Source organism: Rutilus rutilus, assembly GCF_951802725.1.
Source record: "Rutilus rutilus genome assembly, chromosome: 4".
In the NCBI taxonomy this organism is placed as follows: Eukaryota; Metazoa; Chordata; class Actinopteri; order Cypriniformes; family Leuciscidae; genus Rutilus; species Rutilus rutilus.
Window position 1 is genome coordinate 9,725,512 of NC_140212.1, and position 19,695 is coordinate 9,745,206.

The 19,695-nt window shown below is 42.5% G+C and overlaps 1 protein-coding gene across 1 annotated transcript in view; it reads right to left on the reverse strand.

Moving 5' to 3' along the window:
- The window catches only part of net1 (neuroepithelial cell transforming 1), a 34,516-nt gene that overhangs the window by 13,267 nt on the left and 1,554 nt on the right, over positions 1-19,695 (reverse strand). Inside the window, exons 2-3 of the mRNA XM_084407168.1 lie at positions 6,180-6,246; positions 268-330 (exon numbers count right to left, since the gene is read on the reverse strand). Of these exons, the coding sequence (XP_084263294.1) occupies positions 268-330; positions 6,180-6,246 (130 nt within the window). The remainder of the gene's footprint in view (positions 1-267; positions 331-6,179; positions 6,247-19,695) is intronic.

The window sequence follows — 19,695 nt, forward strand, 5'->3', positions numbered from 1 at the left end:
AAAGGCTTTGAATACTGCCACAACAAATGATTTAATCTAGGATTCTTGTGTAAAATGGCTTTGATTTTGCTGACAAGTACAACAGAAGGGGGCAGTTTTTTATTTCTTTCTTGATGTTGTTATGAGACTTTAATGTTGTTTCGAGTCATGCAGACTGACTTCAGGAAATGATTTAAAAAGTGAGACCTCTTGATTTGTGTATTATGATAAATCTGTTGTGCTATATCTGGCCTTGCAGAACCAATTTTGATTTGCTAGTTTTCTTACCTTGAAGTCAAAGCTGCAGAGACTGACTGCGTCCGCATCGTCCTTCTCTCTGCGCTTTCGTTTCTGCAAAAAGAAAACAGTCTATAAGAATCTGTAGCACAATACACATCTAAACTAAAAGGGACACTTACAAAAATGTAAACTTTCTGGCTTTGGGAGAGGAACCAAGGAAGACATTCTTTTGTCAACTTTTCCAAACTTTTCTTTTGGTTTCCTTGAGAGTATGCAAAGTGCTGCCCTGAAAGTTGGTATTATTATAGGTTACAATGGCTCCTAAGGAGGTCCAGTCAGATTCAGGAAGGACATCATTATCCCTAAGGCCTTTTAGCACCTGTGTGTGGGAGTCGGGGGCTGGTGGGGCATCTGGCTAGTGAAAATTCTACCTGTGGAGTGTGTGTGTGTGCAGGGTGTGAAGGGGTTGTAAACATTTCTGCAGCACTGCAATGGCCACCGAGAGCCCTCAGGGTCTCTGTTATTGGCCTGTGTTCTCTTTACTGGACTTTTCCCAAAAGAAACCACTTCACGAAACCGTTCAAGGCAGGCCGTTTAAGTGGCTGAATTATAGCATAATGAACCTCCCATGAAGACATCGGTCCTTCCATTTAACTAGGCTCACATGGAATATGCAAAATTTTATTTTCTGTCATAGCGACACAACATTGTTGTTTTATCAAATAATAATAATGATTCAATTTATAATAATAATAGTTCATTTCTTTTTATCATAATACTTTATCATCATTATTTATGTAATAGGCAAATATATTAATATTAAACTCACAAGTTGAGGGCGGGAGATTGAATTTGAATGCATGTAAATCTTGACTGATCAACCCATTGAGAGTGAGTTCTGAATCCATCACAAGTATGCTACGCATTTAAAACCGGGTGGTAGTTTTAACTCAAATGTGCCCATAATCTGCTTTATACCATTATAAGCAACATTTCACAAACAGGGCCAGTTTGTAAGTCAATTAGGGTTTTGTTTGAGACCAGTATCAGTTGAAAAGCCACTATTCTTGATGTCGCTGACACTAACAGAAGTAATGTCTTGATGAGCCTATTGTTTTCTTATAGGGTGAAAGCATATTTAAAGTCGCGTGATCAAAACCAAACACTGCAGCCAGCTCACCTCGAGTTTCACTGAAGCAATGAGTAGATTAGGCTAATTTAACATCAGGCCCATTTACAGCAAACAAGTTGGCAAACACACAAACAATAAATGACAAGCTATCATTTAGCAAATCCCCATTCATAGACGATAGGGGATAGTTAATCAAGACCCTGATTGGAGGGTTTTAGAATTCAGTAATGATTGCTGGCCAATCAGATGCTGAGCTTCTGAGTGAATCACAGGTGTTTGGTTTTGTACGTTTTAATGGATAACACGGATAAGCGGCTACTTTTGTGTTATCTGAGAGTGGAGAAAAGCTAATGGTCTGTAAGTTTACGATAGGGGTGTGTGATATTGATGTATGATATTTGTGATATTTTCTGGGATTTTGTCTAACAATAATTAGACGATACTTTGCTGAGTTATGTTATTGTGCAGGTACCATGGCAGGTTTAGCACTGCAGTGCAGGTTTAGGAGCGGACTCCTAAAGTTTTTGATATTCTTCATATTCTGTGCAGTGGTTAGTTTGCAGCAGAGAAAGAAATTAATTTTGACAGAAATAGATTTTTACCTTTATTCTGCTGTGACTTTGTTAGGAACAATTTTCGTTGGCGAAATAGAGCAAAAACAGTCAATACTGTGTCTAAAATGTAAGTCACTTGATATTAACTCTTTCCCCACCAGCGTTTTTGAAAAAAGTTGCCACCCACCAGCAGCATTTTTGATTATTTTCACAAAAGTTTCTTGGCCCCTAGAATATCTAATAGTTTGAATATCTGAACATGTATTTTGTCAAAAGGAAGAACAGACCCTCTGCTTTTAAACAAACAAAAAAGTTGTTTTTTAAAAAGCAACATTTTGGGCAAAAATATCTTTTTGTCAAAGACTACATCTGGATCAGATTCAGAACGATGATCAAAACATCGAAGGAGTAGATAGTCCATCAACACCCCTAAAGCTTGCACAGTCCTATACCTCGTCCTTGGTCAACATTTGATTCTGTAACATTAGGCATTTTTTTTATTTATATGCTGTTTAATATTGATAATAGTTATTTTACATATGATATCGTCTTTTTTTCTTTTTCTTTGTCATCTGTTTTAATCAGGAGATTCAGTACTCTTTTAGAAGTTGCGTAATAGCGCCCCCCTACTGTATAAGAGTGAAAAGCCGGAAATTACCATCAATGGTAGGGAAAGAGTTTATTAAAATTAATATCACATTTGCAATCATGCATGTATTTGGGAAAAGAAAATAACACTCTTTGTGTGATTGCCTAACTATATGGGATAAAATTTAGCCTAAAATACACTCATACAGGGGCATTTTAACTGCGTTTTGATCAAGTAACACACAGAGTGAAAGCGTGCACTCTAAATGTACACACACAGTAGTCTAACCTAAACCTAAAAGGCTACATCATGGCGCAGTGCATGCATGGACTTTCTAGGTATGTTTTTGTTTGGTTTTTGCAAAGTGAGGAACATACCCGATAATGTCAGTTCGCACAGTTAAAACAACAATTATGATATTACTGTAGACGATCTATATCACACACCCCTAGTTTAAAAGTAGCACCGATATTGCTAGTGCTTTCGGATAAAAATGCACGTAAAATTTTATAATTTGGTCAACACTGGAAAGTCAAATTACTCAAAAGAATAACACTAAAGCTTTACAAGAAGAAATAAAACTTGAGAGCAACAAGAAGAAAAGTTCAACGTGATAGACAGGCTGTGTATGTTTTGGCTCCAAACTGCCTGTTCTTGGTGGACAAACCATAAATGGATATTACAGCAAAGAATTTATGAGAGCAAACAGCTGCTGGCACAGATTTTTTTTTTTTGATTATTACAAACAAGCTCAATCAAAGTCACGTTTTAGGGACACTGCATATTGCAGGGGTCAGTAAGATCTGGGATGAAGAGGCATCTGGGATGAAGAGGACATTTGATTGCATATTGTGATTTGACAGATCTGGACAAAAGTCTTAATCAAAGAATGAAATAGTCAACATGAAACTGTATTCACAAACCATTTAACTTCTGTAATGTGATATTTTCTAAGTAAAACTAGATATTCAATTAGGGAAAAAAGTAAGATGGTAATGCGGCTGACTGGATGTGAACAGTGGACTTGTAGTGGTTGGTCGAAAGAAGTTTAAAAATAAGATGGCTTAGTGAAAATGCCGCTGCGTCTGAAAGCTAAAAATGATGCCTTTTGGATGATGCATTCCACAGTCGGAAGGCGCTAAGGCGCATCTGAAATCCCATGTTAGCTTCACTTCCTGTCTCCTGAGATACCTTCATCTGATGGATTTTTAAAGGCAGCATAGACATATCGTTTGCTGCCTTTGATATCCCACAATCCTGTGCATTTAGTCTGTGACAGTTAAGCTAAAAAAAAAATAAAGATTACATCTGAAAGTTGCGGTTGGTGGTCAGTTTGTGTGTACATTTTTGACCAAAGTTTTCCACTTATGATGTCATTTCTAGCGAGACATTAGTATTGTAGTAATTAATTATCCGCTAAGTTATCAACAAAGCTCTTTCTATTTAGTTGTAGATCATTAATCCTTTATTATGCTGCCTCAGAAGTCTGTCCGAAATCAGTTTTGTGAGGTAATTTCGTGCACACATGCTGCTAGGTATGTGTAAGTCAAGGAATTTTTGTAATAAACTTGCGCAATCAATTGAGCAAACACTGCAACCCCATTAAGCATGTCACCTTCAGAAAGAATAAAAGATCAAACTACTTTCTTTTTCTATATGTAGTCCAGCTTTCACAATCTGCTTCCTGTGTCTTTTAATAATCAGTGTGTGACTCGCATTGTAACGCGAATTCAGACACTACATAAGAAAAACACCAAACCAACAAACAATTTTCCAAGGAACAGCCTTGTATTCCTTATGAGTAAATACGATATGTCGTAATACTTAATATCGGAATAACTTAATGACACAATAGACTTCATGAAAAATTGTGTAACAAAAAAATTGCAATGTCTGAGATGGATTTCTTGAAGTCATCAGCACATGTTGGCACAACGTGCTGTCAAAATGAAACCCGGCAGTATCACAGCTCTGCAGGCCGCTTCCCGCATAATCCATCTGTTGTTGTACCATCACGGACACCCTGCGGCCATGTAGATGGCCTGAACTAGAAGAATTACTTCCACATTAATGACAAAGACTCTCTGCTTTCATGTTCCAGGGGTTTGAGCAGGAATAAAAGGAGGGAGGAATACTTTTACCTCTGCAGGGTTTTGAAGGTGAGATAATGGTGCTTGAGCTGGAAGCCTAATGAGGCCCATGTGCCCCCTAGATGAGCTAATGTGTGTGTGTGTATTCATAAAAAAAAATACATATCAAAGGAACGTTTTGGCATGTGATAAAGCATTTTCCTACAGATGAGAGATGGATTGCATATCGCTTGGCCTTCATAAACTTTGGAATGCTCTAAATGGGCTCTACTCTGTGTTCAATCACAAACTACTTTGTATTTACTGCTTAACTGATTCAGTGGGAAAGAGGGCTATGTTGGGTTCAGTTTGATGGAAATTTGGGACGCTTGGGAATTTAGATGTCAGGATTAAGATGTCATCAGTTGGCGACAAGGTGATGGTTGAGTGGAAAACAACATCTGCCAAAATTTTCATAAAGGGCAAGGGGAAAATACACTTGCGCCAAAGAAAAGGATGGAAAGTTGAACAAAAATGACCTTTTGGGTGCAGTTTTACAAAAGTTTCTGAGGCATGAAAACTGATGAACCGTAGCAAAGCACCATTAATGGGGCTACAGCATTCACGTCACTTAAAATACAAAAGTCATCTGTTGTGCATATTTCAAGTATACACATTGGAATATTGACATTTTCATCTCAAATATGTGAGAAGACCAAGACCAGAGTGATACAATATACAAAACAAAGTTTTATTTGGGTGTCTTTTAACTTATGTATTTGCATCAATTGTTAGGTACAGTGTAGTGCTTTATTGCAAAACACTTTTGCTGCTTAAAGAGTGATATGGGTAAAATACAGATTTTGTGGTATAGTTAGGTTTATGGTTGGGTTTAGGAACTACTAATACAAAGTAGTTACATTCTTAATATAAAGCGAGTCCAAACTTTTTACAAAACTAGAAAAAGCCAAAATTGTTTAATTTAATATACCACCTTTGCTACTTGGGAAATACTGTAAACAAGACAAAAATGGAGCATGTACTGACATGGATTGGTAATGTGAATTTACCAGAACAATCCTGTCATGTCTAATTTGCTTGTGCTATTAAAAGTATAACACTGTTAAAAACAACCAGCCAAGAAGATTCTATTCTATTCTATTCTTTGTGGAGAGGGCAATCCAATAAAGCACTACAATGAGCCGAATAGTGAAACAATTCATCCAAAGATGGTGGACGAATCAAGAGAAATGCTAGTTAGGAATTCATTCAATATTGGAAAGTATCAATAAAGCATTGGTAATGGTATTTAATTAAAAAAATGACTATTTCAGCTAAATAGGTTGCAACTAATGATTCTTTTGATAATCAATTAATCTACAGTTTTAACTACTTGATTAATCAGATAAAAGCAGATTTTTTTCACCTTTTTTTTTTTTTAATCATTACATCCTACCCAATGTTGTATAAGAATTAGTGTTATAACACTAACATGTTAATGTCAAACTTTATTGGAATCAACTTAGAGTCAAGTCTGTCTTGTGATTCGTGGGAGAGGCAGTTTTAAATCACTCATTCAGTTAAATTCACAAATATGGATGTCATAAACTACTCACCAGGGTGAAGTCCCACTGGGGTCCAGGTGTCAGGAAGGTGAAAGAACTTCCTCGTCTCAAAGATGGCCTACAGCAAGAAAAAAGAAAAGAAAAATAAGATTCTCAAAACAATTACACTTCAAAAGCCATTTGAAAAAAAAAAAAAAAAGTAATCCCCTCTTCATATAGAAAACCAGACAAATACAAAGCATCCAACCAGACCCAGACCTCTGGTTGTGCAGTAATGACATAGAACGTGCAGCCAAACCTTGTAGATCTATTAGTATGCCTGTAACCCAACAGTGTGCCCATAAGAAAAGCCCATAAATGTAAAGACACATCCTGTACGTACCACACACCAAGCCTGGTGTAGCTCTGTCTCCCGTGACACTGCATCATCGTCTGCAGAACTGATATAGAGAGAGAGCGTCACTAAGCCCCGATCTCTCGAACTCACACTAAAACACTCAGTTTCTGTTGTCTTTCACCCACGTGCCCTCTCCTTCAGTCTCTATCCTTCATGTCCTCTTTTACTCACAAATGCACTGCCCCTCATTGTTAACTGGGCCCTTATTTGGGGATTGGTAACAACTGTCTCAGCGAGGTCATGTTTGCAAAGATACCCAGGGTTCCTTTTTCAGAAGAGCTGTTGCTTTTGTCAGCTATGATAATGGGACAGCCCCGCCGAATCTTTTCTAAAAAGCCTGTGATAAATTCTCACATTTATCATCAGCTAATCTACAGGGTTATGATTAAATCAATTTAGGCCCTCAGAAATTAAGGCAAATGTGGTATTACCATTGGGTTGTTAATTTTAGCAACGTTGAAACAGACTAAGGAATTATCCTGAATCATGTGTCAGTATGTTATTCTAAAGAAAAGATCTTTCATAATTCAAAGATTCAAAATGTAGTAACTTCTTGTCTCTCAAATGGCTACTTGCCAAATAAATATACTACTGTTCAAAGAGAGTTTTTGTAAATGTTTTTGAACATTCTTATGCTCACCAAGGTTTCATTTATTTGATCAAAAATACAGTAAAACAGTAATATTATTTCAATTTAAAATAGAATCATTACAATAAATCATTACTCCAGACTTCAGTGTCACGATCATTCAGAAATCATTCTAATATGTGGATTTGGTGCTCAAGAAACATTTCTTATATTACCAATATGGAAAACAGCTGTGCTGCTTTTTTTGTGTGAAAACTGATATATTACATCTTTACTCTCACTTTTGATCAATTTAATGTGTCCTTGAGTAAAATTATTAAAATAAAAATGTACTGACCTTTTGAACGGTACAGTAGTGCAAGTAAATGCATCGAAATATTGCAATTTTTATCTTAAATATGTAAGAAGAGCTAGACCAGAGTGATATACAAAACAAGCACAACTACATAGGAAATCGGTTCTCTAGGACAACTGTCAATTATGCACTTTAACTGTCATCAGAGCATTGCAATTGACCAATCAGAATTGCATTAAACTCAATACATTTTGTTTTGATCTAAGATTTAATAATATATAAATAAAAAAAAGTTAATATTTAAGTTAATGTGCAGTGAAGTTGCCTTGGAGGCTGACAGACCGTAACTCATCCTCATGCATTAATTTTTAGATAACAGATATGGGGGTGTATTATATTAAAGTGTTTATTAAGTGTGGGCAAACTTCATTTTGTTCCCCACTGTTTTTAGTGATGATTCATTGTGATATGAAGACCACGGTTATCTGGTTGCGATCCTGGTAGAGGTGTAGGCATGTGTATGTGTTTCAGCAAATTCCTCTTATTCGGTCTGATGTTCTTCAGGCACCCCCCATCTTTCTATACTACTACGTCAGTCGTCTAATATTTCCTTCACTTGGGAATGAGTGCAGGTGGCATATGAGAGCAAAGGTAATTAGAGTAAAATAAATCTAAAAGAATGCAAGTGTGAAGTGAGAGAAGCTGGTTCTCACGGAAATACTCGTTCAAATAGTTTTGGTTCTGTTCCTTTGTAAAGCGACATTGGGTACTGGAAAGTCGTCAAAATAAAAATTATTTTTATTATTATTATTATTAAATGTGACTTATTTAACTTAATTGAATATTGTGTGATGGTGTATTGTACAGGAGGATGTTTCAAAACAACCGTGCAATGTAAGAAAAGCAGTGAGCAGAATATTAAGAAGCTGGGCGATCCTCGGTGTGAGATTATCTGACCAGTCAGAGTGCAATGATTGTTAACAGAGTACAGAATCTATATCAGTGTCCACTAGAAAAAGACTCTACTGTGGGTGGTCTTGGCTTCTAAAGACAACAGGAGCCTAAATCTGTAGGTCAAATGACGCTGCCAATCCCATGATGGAGTGTCCTCCATTCCACACAGACCTGATGAGGAATAGACCATAACGAGTAGAGACGGCATATAAGTTAAACGGATAAAAAAAAAAAAAACACACTGTACTTATAGGAAAGTACATACTTGGGTGTGCGGTAAAGTAACGTGCCAATATTGGGACATGCTGTGTGTGAAGTCATAAAATTCATAACACACAACCTCTTGTCACACACTGTTTGTGCTTGCATGTAAAACAGTTAAAGTCATTACCTTAAAATTCACAATTTCCAGATCCATATATTTAAAAATAGTATTACAGGGCTCAATGCTAAGAATTTTTTCTACTGGTCAGTAGATAAACAGTACTTTTCAGATTTTCAGGTACAGAAAGTGAATAATCAAATGTAAAATAACACTGCATAGTCTTCATTGTAAAAATTAAATACAGATTAATCCATATTAAAGTTACAAAAGTTATTCAGTCAAGAGCAGTGTTAAAATTAAAAACACTGATAGCAGCAGGTTTATTACTTTAAGACCTCAACGGATTCCATATTTACTGTTAGACGTGCGTTTTATTTCTCAGCTGTTCCTTCACTATGTCTTATAACAGACTGATTATGAGGATACTCGTCAATACAGATATTTTGACATAATTGTGTGACTGTCCGTTCAAGTGCAAGACGACGTGAAAGAGAACTCAATTTAATATGTGCACGCTGTCTGAGAGGCGGCTTTCTGGATGTGTGTTGCGCGCACAGAACTTCTCACACAGAGAGTACCGAATTGAGTTCTCTTCTGTGCCTTCTTGCACTTGAATATTTATATTGGCAAGGCTTAAAAACACGTGCAAATGATAAACTTTTGTGAAGATGCAGCACTAGCCTGATCGGGCAAGTGACAGTTCAGTCAACTGTCCTGAGCACTTCTTACGCCGGCCCGGGCCAGTGCTTTTATATTATTGTCCTAAATATTGATTGATCACAGTATTTGGTTTACATACAAATGCTGAGAAGACTGAATTCTTCAAATGAACAAATCGTCTTTTACAAGAAAAAATGTGATCTGAATAGTTGTGGTAATGGCTGTAAGCCAGAACAAAACACACCCATGACCTGTATATTGTGTAAAATGCCTAAGGCAGTGGTTCCCAAGCCTATTCCTGGAAGCCCTCAACACACACTCTCAATAATCAAATTAGGGATGGGCATTTTTCAAAAATATTCTATTCGAATATTTGGGCTCATAAAAATCTAATATTCGAATATTCGTTTATTTAAATTACGTTTAACGAGAGAGCCGTGATATTTTTTTATTTATTTTTTTACAATTACATCAAGCTTACTATATATATATATTAAGGTTTTCTTTAAGGTGAAAACATTAAACAATGTGTAAACAAAAAATATAAAGAACAAAAGCATGAGCTCAAGCAGCGCGAACGAAAAAGAAAAAACGCCAATAAAGCAGACTGCGCAGTTATCATACAGAACGTATGCACTCGAGTCAGCATATGGTTATCGTGTTTATATTGTTTCACGTTCATGTTGAGAAAAAAAAATAATATCCACTTGCTCGAGTGAGAAAACGTCTCTGGTTACTCACGTAACCTTAGTTCCCTGAGAGGAGGGAACGAGACATTACGTATGGGGAAATCCATTTTCCTCGAATTATGAAGTCTGATTTGAATAACTCTTTTGCTTGCAAATAGCCAATGGCGACCCCGCCCTCACCTGATTGGCTGACAGCTCCCAATATAGGTGACGGTGGGCGCCAAAACCCTCAGAATCTTAGCTGAACGAGAGTAAGGAGACTGAAGTCTTTTCCACACGGCAGGTTACGTAATGTCTCGTTCCCTCCTCTCAGGGAACTAAGGTTACGTGAGTAACCAGAGACGTTCCCTTATCGAGTCGGTCTCTCGACATTACGTATGGGGAGCAATAAAACCCCCGCCGTGTGGGAAAAACCCGGCCCAGCTCGCAACGAGCTCATGTAGGGCACAAGCACTAATCCCTACCTCACCACAGCTCAGGTTCAGGCACCGGACCTGGTTGAACACCTATTGGCACAGAGCCAAGTCGGCGCCCGCACCAACGTAGCCCCGTTCACCTAATTAAGCAACGCTGAACTGAAGTGAATGGGGGATTGCAGCAATATGATTGGTGCTTAGGAATACACTGCCGGCTTATGAATGCGGGCATTATAAGGGGACACATAGATATAGTGAACATAATGCAGCTATTGCTAATGACTCGCACTGCCTACACGACCTGGTCGAAACCATGACTAGAGCGCGCGCCAGACGGGGCGTGTCTGTAGTCTAGTCCAATGACAACTCAGCTCCCTCTCCCTGCACTGACAGTACATGTGGTGCGAACGAAGGAATATCCAAGTTATAAAATCTCGCAAACGTGTTGCGAGAGGACCAGCCTGCTGCGAAACAAATGTCCTGAATAGACATACCCTTCGCCCATGCCCACGATGACGCCAAACTCCTCGTGGAGTGGGCGTGCACCCCTATAGGGCAAGCGGTTCCCCGGGAAGCATAAGCCAGTCGCACAGCCTCCACTATCCAGTGTGCTAGCCTCTGTTTCGACAGCGCGCCGCCTTTCTTGGCACCCGCGTAGCAGACGAAGAGCTGCTCTGAAGTTCGAAAATGGCTAGTTCTGTTCACATAAGCACGCAGGGCACGCACGGGGCACAAGGCGCACTTCTGAGACACTGAATCACTGTCCTCATCGGGGCAAAAAGCTCGAATTGTAACCACCTGCGCTCTGAACGGCGTTGAGAGCACCTTAGGCGAATAGCCGCGCTTGGGTAAAAGTCTGACCATGCAATCGTCCGGTCCAAACTGCATACACGCGCTGTTTACTGACAGGGCATGCAAGTCCCCCACCCGTTTCCCGCAAGCTAGCGCGAGCAGTAGCGCCGTCTTGAATGAGAGCACTTTAATGTCGCTAGACTCAGCAGGTTCAAAAGGTGGGTCGGACAGTGCACTAAGTACTAACGACAGGTCCCAGACCGGCATCTGACGCAGGCGGGGGGGATTAAGCCGCCTAGCTCCCCGGAGAAAACTTGTTATCAAAGGGTGTTTCCCCACTGAATGGCCATCCAGCACATCACGGAAAACGGCAATAGCGGCCACGTAGACTTTCAGTGTAGATGGCGCGCTACCAACATCCAGACGTTCCTGTAGGAAGGACAGAATAACGGGAATGTCGCAATTCCTGGGGTCCTCCTTCTTGTCAACACACCAGTTAGCAAACACTTTCCACTTCAGGGCGTATAAGCGCCTCGTTGAGGGGGCTCTAGCCTCTGCTATTGTCTGCAGCACTCGCTGTGATACTCCGCGCTGACCTGCCACACATGCAGGTCCCATAGCTCCGGGTTGGGGTGCCATATGGTGCCCTTCGCCTGAGATAGGAGGTCCCTTCTCGGTGGTATCCGCCACGGGGGAAACCGCGACATGTTCACCAACTCCGGGAACCACGGCTGGTTGGGCCATTTGGGCGCCACCAAAATCAACGTGCATCTCTCCTCTCTGATCTTTTGCAGCACCAGCGGCATTAACTTGATCGGAGGGAAAGCATACTTCCGTCCCTTCGGCCAGTGGCTCGACAGTGCGTCTCCCTCTAGAGGGGCTGTTGCCAATGCAAAGTACAACGGGCAGTGAGCATTCTCCTGCGATGCAAAGAGGTCGATCTCCGCTTTGCCAAACAGATTCCAGATCATGTTTATCGTCTGCGGGTGAAGCCTCCACTCCCCGTGCACAATGCCATTCCTGGACAGCATGTCCGCGCCGCAATTCAAACTGCCCGGCACGTGCACTGCTCGAATCGACAGGAGTACTCTGTCCGTCCATAATAGCAGCCGTCTCGCTAGCCCCTGCAGGGATCGCGAACGTAAACCTCCCTGGCGATTGATGTACGCCACCACCGCCGTGCTGTCCGTTCTGATAAGAACATGACGGTCTTTCACAAACGGGAGGAAACCCCGCAGCGCTAGATGAACCGCTTCCATCTCCAAGCAGTTTATATGCCAGCGCGTCTGGTCCCCTGTCCACGTACCGAATGCCGGTCTGCCATCGCAGAGGGCTCCCCAGCCTGACAGTGACGCATCCGTAGTGACCACTACGCGTCTGACCACTCTGCCCAAAGCAGCACCCTGCTCGAACATGGTCGAATCGAACCAAGGCGCTAGAGTCTCCAGACATGAACGCGTTATAATAAGGCGTTCCGTTCCCGCTCTCCACGCCCGCGGCTGCACTCGGTTCTGTAACCAGTGTTGAAGCGGTCTCATGTGCAACAAGCCCAGTCTGCAAACGGAGGCTGCAGCTGCCATCAGACCGAGTAGCCTCTGAAACGTTTTTAAGGGGATGGCTCTGCCTTGAACGAATAGGGCTAATGTATTGTGAATCGACTGGACCCTCGACTCTGACAGCTTCGCGATCATAGCGCGCGAGTCCAGCACCATACCGAGGAATGTGATAGACTGGCACGGTTGAAGCGCGCTCTTCTGCATGTTCACAGACAGTCCCAAACCTGCCAGGTGGGCGAGGAGTCTGTGTTTGTGTTCCTCGAGAACACACTCCGACCGCGCGATGACTAACCAGTCGTCGAGATAGTTCAGAATGCGCATTCCACTGAGCTTCAGGGGAGCAAGCGCTGTATTCATGCACATTGTAAATACACGGGGGGCGAGCGCCAGCCCGAACGGCAACACTTTGAACTGGTATGCCACACCTTCGAATGCAAAACGGAGGAAGCGCCTGTGATGCGGGGCTATCTGAATGTGGAAGTATGCGTCCTTCAGATCCACTGCAATGAAGTAATCGTCGGGCTGAATGTGCGCGAGGATCTGCTTCACAGTTATCATTTTGAACGCGCGTTTCGCGAGCGCTTTGTTCAGTAATCTCAGATCTAAGATGGGGCGCATCCCTCCGTCCTTCTTCGGCACTAGAAAATAACGGCTGTAGAAACCGGAATTTCTCTGCTCTTCGGGTACTATCTCTACTGCTTGTTTGGCCAAGAGAGAAGAGATTTCTGCCCGAAGTAGCGGGGCGCTCTGTTCTGACACCTCTGTCATAATCACACCGCCGAAGCGGGGTGGTCTGCGAGCGAATTGGAGTATATAGCCGCGTTTTATTGTGTTTAACACCCAATCTGATGCCGTCGGGAGCGTCGACCACGCGCTCAGGTGGCTCGATAAGGGGGGCTTTAACGCATGCTGCGGCGGGGGCTGAGCGCCAGCCACCGGGGAAGCATTGACCGCTACATGAATGACAGGTGACTCGTCCGCGGCGTTTCGCACGGGGACATAAATAGCCACCTCCTCGGGTTTCCCCGAGCTTCCGCTCTGCGAAACGTCCCCCGGGGGAGAGGTTTCGCTTATGACGCGGGTAATAGTGTAGGGAGGAAGAAAGCTCTTTTGCTGAGACATGTAATGCACTTTGTTTATTGAAACAGAACACAGCGGTTTCAAAATCAAAACATTCACGCCGAACTCTGGGCGGGAACACGCCCTCTTTGCAGCGGGTCCGACGAACACGTCCCGCGCTCTCTTCCCCCCGACACGCACATCAGGAACGCTGCTCTTTCTTGCCCGCCGGGCGCCCTTGGCTGCTAGAGGCCGGCTTCGCACCAAAGCGGGGCTTCCTGAACTGCCTCTGGCGGAAGGGAGGCTCCGGCTCGCGACGCTCTGCCGCACTCGGGGACGCGCGCCTGGTGTGTCCCGCCGAGCGCTGCGCTGATGAAGACCTGGACCTCGCTGCGGGGGGGGGGGCTTGAGACCGTTTCGGCAGGAGATGAGGCATCATCTTAGATTGTTTGACGGTCTCGGCGTACTTGTCAGATAGTGACTCCACCGCAACACCGAAAAGACCCGTAGGGCTCACCGGCGCGTCCAGGAACTGCCTTTTATCAGCATCGCGCATCCCTGACAGCGTCAGCCACAGATGGCGATGCAGGGCCACAAGACTGCCCATATTGCGGCCGATTCCCTGGGCGATCTTTTTAGACGCCGCCAGAGCGAGATCCGCCGCCGTGCGCAGTTTCCTGAGCAACTCCGGGTCCGGGCTTCCCTCATCCAGGGACCCTAGGAGTCTTGTTTGGTAAACCTGTAGGATTGCCATCGTGTGGAGGGCAGATGCTGCATGTCCAGCTGAAGTGTATGCTTTCTCGGCGATGTGTGCAGTAGCTCGACATGGCCTAGAAGGCAATTGGGCGGTCTTCCAGCCGGGAGAAGACGCCAGATGGGCCGCGATGGCATCCTCGACAGGAGGCAATCGCGCGTACCCCAATTTCTCCGCCCCTTCTACTGTCGTGAGCAGCTGGGTACCTTGTGCATGGGCTCGGGCTGAGAAAGGGGAGCGCCATGACCTGGTGAGCTCCTCGTGGACCTCCGCGAAAAAGGGCGCAGGTCTCCGCGGGCTTTCAGCCTGACGGCCCGCGCCGAGGAAGGAACCGTCCATCCATCTCTTAGACGGTAGCTCCTTGGGAGCTGTCCACTCCAGCTCCATATCCGCCACAGCCTCCGTGAGAATGGCCATAAGCTCTGCATCCAAGGAGGCGGGGGCGCCTTCAGACGGGGACTCGGACCACGCTCCCGGGTCGGAGGCACTGGTAGACATGGCGTCGTCACTGTCGTATCCAAACGAGATCATTTCCCGCGCTTCTTCAGGAGGGCGGTAACTGGCCTCAGAGTAAGTCAAGGGCTCTGCCACGTGAGGATGGCGTGGGTGTTGGGCCGACGCCAGCGCCTCGACAGAATCCACAGGTGGAGTTCTCTGCCGTCTCCCGGTCCGCGGCTCGAGGGCGGCAGACTGGGGAGAGGCAGGAGATGCAAGACCGTCGTTACGTGTAACGGCCAGCCTTGCACGAAGGATCTTAATGGGAAACTCCTCACAGGCAGGACATCCCGATCCTCCAAATGCCGCCTCTGCGTGGGCCCGACCCAGGCACTGCACACACTCCTCGTGTGCGTCTGGGAATTCGATGGGTCCACCACACATGCGGCAAAGAGACATGATGATATAATCCACCGGAACGCGAGAGGGGATAACTCCTTACTATATTCCGCTCTAATGCGTACATCAACGGTGAAACCAGACTCGAGTGAAGAAAAAAGATTCTGAGGGTTTTGGCGCCCACCGTCACCTATATTGGGAGCTGTCAGCCAATCAGGTGAGGGCGGGGTCGCCATTGGCTATTTGCAAGCAAAAGAGTTATTCAAATCAGACTTCATAATTCGAGGAAAATGGATTTCCCCATACGTAATGTCGAGAGACCGACTCGATAAGGGAACGTGCTGCGCTGACAGACGTTGCAGAGACCCAAAGATAACGGTTTGCTAAGCGAAGTTTCTAAAAGCACTTTGGGTTTTTGGTTTTTCTTAACCGGTCTCCGTTAACGAAACTTAAAGAAAGTATATGTCTCAAAATCATTTTGCTATCAGAAGATATCATATCTGATCACTAGCGCATACAGCCGAGTTTACCTGCAGTCGTTAATGCAGTGATGGACAGCTGTCTTTCCTCAGTCGACTGCTGTTTGGATTTCATGTGATTTCTCATTGTGGAGGTGATATTATGATAATATGATAACTCAGTTTCATTAATTAATTTGATTTAAAAGTACTTCCATTTTGTAATATAATTTTCATCGAAGTAATTCCAAACTTCGCGAGGCAGACGACGACGTTTATGTGATCAAATACCATCCTGTTAAACACGCTCCACAGCGCCACCCAGTGCATTTAATTATAACTGCGAGTTAGTGATTGGGATTTATCATGTATTCACTGCATTAACGGCCAGCAAAGCAACGTAGTAAAATTCGAATAGTATTTTATTTTTCGAATAATAATTACACATCGAAAATTCGAATATTCGTGCACATCCCTTAATCAAATACCTTATTCTATTCAACTCTTCAGCTCAATAGCAGAGACTCCAAGGCCTGAAACAGGTGTATCTGATAAGGGAGACATCCAAAAAATCTGTGTTGTTTGGGAGCTTCAGGAACTGAGTAGGGATCCTGTGAGTGCGCATTGCTTCTAAAACATGTCTGGAATGCCGAGGTGTTGTGTGAAACGCTGGACATTGGCATGACAAACACGGAACAAATAGTGCACACACCCCATGGTTACAGCAACACACACATCACTCTAACACACATAGGCAATGTAACAGAATCACAAATACACCAAAAATGAGGCTTGCCCTGTTTTAAGAACTTCGAAAGAACATTACATCACTATTACCGCTTTCGAGTGTCAGCTGATCCGACACGAGTGTGGGAACATGTAAGATGGAACTTGGTCTATTCACAAGGTGACGTCATTGATACGCTGGCAATTTCAATTATTTGATGCAAGTAGGAATTTCTATAAACGTAAACTAACTACACTTCCTGCATGCTTTTATTCCTGAATTTTGGCGGTCCTAAGTAGTCACAGTGTACTATACAATCCAATTAGTTTTAAAGGAATGGCCAACATTGGTTTCAGGTGTTTTTTCCCCTTCTGTCAGTGAGAAAGAAATCCCACAGACGTTAAGGTGGGAAAACACTTGAAAGGACTCCGGTTAAGATAAGTAGGTTTGGTTTCACCATGCTTTACGTAGCAAACAAAGGAGAGGCCTTGGAGGAATGATACGTCACTTACTCATCGAGATCATTCTAATACGGCTTCAAAAGCTCTCTTTGTTGTGGTTTTCACTGTCAAATATGAGACATCATATATAACAAACCTGTAAAAGGCCACGCAAAGGGCTTGAGTGTCAAAACGGCTCGGAGAAAAGATAATCTGAAATTGGATAACGGTTGCCTTAAACACCTACGACATCCCACTATGTGTGAAACAGTGACGTCGTGCTCTTATCTCAGCTATATCGTTTTTTTTCAGTGCGTATGAATTGAAGCAAGATATGGTTGACTAATTCCTTGGGGATTACTGGGAGAGAGAGAAAAAACAAGGCCAAAAACAAGACATTTAAAGGGATACTCCACTTTTTTTGGAAATAGGCTAATTTTACAACTCCCCCAGAGTTAAACAGTTGAGTTTTACCGTTTTTGAATCCATTCAGCCGAACTCCGGGTCTGGCTGTACCACTTTTAGCATAGCTTAGCATAGATCATTGAATCGGACAAGACCATTAGCATCTCTCTCAAAAAAATGACCAAAGAGTTTCGATATTTTTCCTATTTAAAACTTGACTCTTCTGTAGTTACATCGTGTACGAAGACCCACGGAAAATGTAAAATTGTGATTTTCTAGGCTGATATGGCTAGGAACTATACTCTCATTCCTGCGTACACGATGTAACTACAAGAAGAGTCAAGTTTTAAATAGGAAAAATATCGAAACTCTTTGGTCATTTTTTTGAGAGAGATGCTAATGGTCTTGTTTGATTCAATGATCTATGCTAAAAGTGGTACAGCCAGACCCGGAGTTCGGCTGAATGGATTCAAAAACGGTAAAACTCAACTGTTTAACTCTGGGGGAGTTGTAAAATTAGCCTATTTCCAAAAAAAGTGGAGTATCCCTTTAATAAAGGTCTGTTCCACTTTTCAACAACACATCAAAACCTATGGTGGGCTTTTCAGGTCATGAGCTTTTTCTTTTTTTTTTGCTCATAATTCATATATAATAAGGCAAGTATTACTAAATCAATTAATTATGGCAAAAATCATAATCAGTTATTTTGATAAAAATTAAGATCACAACTTTTAACAGTGTAACACTTAATTCAACAATATTGTTTATTTGATTGCACTGACACTATTGAATGAGAACTGAACTGAGCTGGACAGTGACATTACTGTTTTCTGCAGAACTGCTTTACAGATTAAATGAACTCATTTATAATTGATGGTCTTTACAACGGAACTGACTCAACATTGAATAGACTTCAGCTGAACAATGACAATATTTTCTTTTAGAGCTGTACAGCCGAAATGAACTGTTTGCATCATTGAATAATTTTCACTGTATCAACGTTTCACTGTAAAGCAGGGGCTATATGTATGTAATAATTATCATGCATTAACCGCTTTTTGTATTGCCAACGTGTAACCAGCTTAAAAAAACGAGACCTTCCCTGACTTCCTAAGTTGCTAGGTGTGATGTTTGTAATGTGATGTTTACACGCGTTCCCGAGAGCCTCTCTACCGTTCAATAACACATGAAATTAATGCTTAGGCTATACAATGTTTTAGGATAATGCCGAAAGAGCTATTTAGGATGATGCTGAAAGAGTTAATGTCAATGTGTCATGCAAAGAAAAGAGATTAATTCAAACTCATAGCCAGATCGATATAGTCTATAATCTCAAGCATTCTTTATATTCAAACTAATCCACACCGTTATGATCAGATGCTTTCTTTACTGCTGTTTTATATTTATATTTTATATTATATTACCGCTGTCATTTTTATTTTATTTTTGAGGAAAGTATTTACTCATCTTAAAGGGATACTCCACTTTTTTTGGAAATAGGCTCATTTTACAACTCCCCCAGAGTTATGCGTTATAATCAAGAAACTTTGCTGCCGTACCATGAGTGCAGCAGGCGTAATGATATGACGCAGCGCCTGAAAATAGGTCTAGGCCTAATAGGTTGGACAAACTTAGTCCCGGTCACGTTGGAAGTTACCGAGCTGGGGACTATTTTCAGGTGCTGCGTCATATCATTACGCCTGCTGCACTCATGGTACGGCAGCAAAGTTTCTTGATTATTACGCAGGAATGAGAGTATAGTTCCTAGCCATATCAGCCTAGAAAATCGCAACTTTTCATTTTCCGTCGGTCTTAGTACATGATGTAACTACAGAAGAGTCAAGTTTTAAATAGGAAAAATATCGAAACTCTTTGGTCATTTTTTTGAGAGAGATGCTAATGGTCTTGTCCGATTCAATGATCTATGCTAAGCTATGCTAAAAGTGGTACCGCCAGACCCGGAGTTCGGCTGAATGGATTTGAAAAAGGTAAAACTCAACTGTTTAACTCTGGGGGAGTTGTAAAATGAGCCTATTTCCAAAAAAAGTGGAGTATCCCTTTAACATCGCTCTCAGCAGCGCCTGGATGTTTGTTAACAGAATATCGCTGCAAAGGTATTTCAAGGCTGCACGTCATGTAATCTGCATCTGTAAGGCATATTTGGACTTTCTGCGCGAGGGTGCCCTTCAGTAATGCTCACACCACCTTATTTTGGCA